General features: G+C 40.3%; 1 protein-coding gene across 1 annotated transcript in view; it reads right to left on the bottom strand.

Annotated features, from left to right (window-relative positions):
* Positions 1-6: 6 nt before the first annotated feature.
* tfr1b (transferrin receptor 1b) overlaps positions 7-2924 on the bottom strand; it is a 10152-nt gene continuing 7234 nt past the window's right edge. Inside the window, exons 13-17 of the mRNA XM_013910160.1 lie at positions 2735-2748; positions 2180-2270; positions 1828-2055; positions 1605-1739; positions 7-728 (exon numbers count right to left, since the gene is read on the bottom strand). Coding sequence (XP_013765614.1) covers positions 516-728; positions 1605-1739; positions 1828-2055; positions 2180-2270; positions 2735-2748 — 681 coding nt within the window. The 3' untranslated portion in view covers positions 7-515. The remainder of the gene's footprint in view (positions 729-1604; positions 1740-1827; positions 2056-2179; positions 2271-2734; positions 2749-2924) is intronic.

Genomic DNA, 2924 nt, shown 5'->3' with positions numbered 1-2924 from the left:
TTTTTTTCCCAGCAACATTTGGAGTCATTTCTGTAGCAGATACTGCCGTAGGTTTCGACAGTATAACCGTCATAATTATGGAAGACACTGCTTCCGATAATGTCGTATAAAAAGACAAACAGCTTTATAGTGGACACTGCCACTGATAAATAATTAAAAAAACCAAAAAAAAACCAAATACATATAAGGTCTTTTAGTGCTTTGATGGCAAGTGGTCGCAGCAAGAGCTTCGAGTCTACTTGAGAGGAGGTGGATTTGTCAGTAGCATTTCATTTCTTCAAGTAATCCTTGTTCACAGTTTTCAGCCCTACACTTTAACACTGTCCTCTTCGAGACTATTTGTGGAATTGATTTGAATTCCCCTGAAATCTGAGCTGAGCCTATAACAAAGGTTGGGGTTTCTGATTAACGGCTTGTGCTTTTAAGTGCTGATATTGGAGCGCTATGATTTACTTTCCAAAAAATACACATGCAAACACACAACTCCCACCCTCACATCTCTGCGTCCCACCAATTTAAATTTCTTCATCGAGGTCCCAGATGTTTCCCACCATGGCATTGGCACATCCCTGCAAGTTCCAGGTGGCTAAGGCCAGCTGGGTGTGGAGTTCATCCACGTCAGTAGTCTCAGCAATGGACGCCAGAGTGTGGGAGCCTCGGCCAAACAGTAGGTGACGGAAGGGAACCTTAACAGGTGAGACGTATGGGGAGAGGAGGCTGTGCTCAACCTTTAGTTAAAAAACAAAAATTCACATAATTAGTAACTACAGAATAGCTCTTGCTGATTTTTTCCTTGTGGATCCAGAAAAGAATGCTAGACTAGGTGTAGAAAAAGAGTCCCAGCTTTTTATTCATTTCCATCAGCTGGAATATAAGACACCAGGACGTCACTACACAGTAACTAACAGATAAGGTGCCATAAAACAACGTCGGCCACTTGTGTAGATTGCATGCATTTCCATGCCATGCATGTTTGCACGTTGCAATAAATCGATGCACCCACTTACCATTTCTTCTATCAAAATATAAAGCAAGGAACCTTAGAATATTGTGCTCAAGATTTTTTGCACAATATTTTAAGTTGGGTCAAACCACATCACTAGTTTTTTTTGTAATTAAAATACAAAATCCAGCATCTTGTAGTTTTTTTGTTTTGTTTGTTTGAACTTAAAACTCTTCTGCTAAGTAACAAAATGGCATGTCTGAGCTTTTGGTTAATGACAATCTTGTGTAAACCAACATTTTCTGATGCGAGCACAGCACTGCAACACAGACGCCAAGCTTCATAATGAAGTTTGGTCTGTCAGCATCTGTGACATCTATAAACTGACTGAGCTTACAATTCCATGTGGCCTTAGTTTTCCTCTTTTAGTAAAAGAGGAAAACTAGGGCCACAGATGTTTTGCATGCTCGTCAAGCTCACAGTTGAGCTTTAGGTATTACAACTTACAAAAATTAGGAATGAGAGGGGAGAGACAAATTAGATTGAGGCTCAGCAAACCTGAACAAATGAGGGGTACGGAGCAGAAAAGTATTTTCAAAATGTATAGTTTTTTTAAATTACAACACACGACCCAGCAGAGGTCTTGTAATACATGCATTACCATCATGATCCTGTTGTTGAGGATTCGACAGGCTTCTTTGTCATCCAAGTTGGTGTTGGCAATGTCATTGTAGAGGTTACTGGCAGCACGCTGGAAGGAGCCTCGTGCACGGTTCAACCAGCTGGGACTCAAATCCTTCACCAGACAAAACAAATATTCTTAATCACATGAAATTCATAACATGGAGAAAAAATGAAACAAAAACAGTCAGGAAGACGCCAACCTGCGAGAGCAGCCGGATGTGTTTGTAGACGCCCGCCACAGCCTTGGTGAGAGTTTTGCTGTACCGGTTCACATCCAAGCTCAGCAGGTGGTCATGAACCAGGTGCAGGGCCATCTGACCAGCAAACTGCGCTGCTATCGCCGTGATCTCGTTGGTTTGATTGTTGGTTTCATAGTTAAGTTGGTCCATGGTGTCCAATTGAGTGCCATAATAAGTGTAGACCTCAGACTTAAGTGGAGAAACATACAGACAGTTCAATACACATCACGGTTTGCTTAATGTTTAAAACGACAAGCAGACTTTTTTTTTGTTTGTTTGTTTGTTTTAAATATATAAATGAACCACCCCTCACATTTGGTTTGATGAAGTGAAAGGAGACTGAGGGAATTCCAGAGAAAGCCAAGAAGGGATAGGCTGGGTCATCTATTGTCATCGGTCTCATTCTGCATGCATGGAAAGAAGGGGGAAAAAAAAAAAAAAGTTATTGTAGATGGGTAAAACAGAAAGAAACAAAGTAATCCCTGATTATCTGCTATGAAATAACTGCTTTAGAGTCATTTTTATAAGTGTTTAGACAGTTATTTTAAAAAGGGGCCAATTATACTTATTTTTGGCTCTAGTAGAACAGCTTTGTAGGACTCACACTTATTAATATTTTTTAATCTTATACAGAGCCTTTGTGTAGTCACTCAGCTCATCCTGTCTGAAACGAGCCATTTTAGCTCCTCTTCCTTACTTCCAATTGGTTCCCCACTTTCGAACAACAGGTGGATTGGGGTTACAACCGGAATACCTGGGATGACCATATTAAGCAATATTCCACTCGTTATGGCATTCAGAGCCGTGTGAAGCTCAAGCTTTTGTCTCAAGAGGGTGGTTATAAAACTCCACCAACATGTGAAAATACCTGGATTCTGATAACTGGCAGAAATTTGCAAGCTTAAAGAACAACAGATTTCACTGATTATTAGAGTCGTTTTACTGTACAAACTATTTAAGATCACTAGGGCTGCCACAAACGATTATTTTGATAGTCGACTAGTCACCGATTATTTTTGCGATTAGTCGACTAATCAGATCATCATCCATTGGACGTA

This window comes from Pundamilia nyererei, unplaced genomic scaffold (genome assembly GCF_000239375.1).
Source record: "Pundamilia nyererei isolate P.nyererei 1_Seehausen unplaced genomic scaffold, PunNye1.0 scaffold00037, whole genome shotgun sequence".
Taxonomy (NCBI): domain Eukaryota; kingdom Metazoa; phylum Chordata; class Actinopteri; order Cichliformes; family Cichlidae; genus Pundamilia; species Pundamilia nyererei.
Note: the sequence above shows the minus strand (reverse complement) of the source record. Positions and strands in the feature narration are given on the sequence as shown.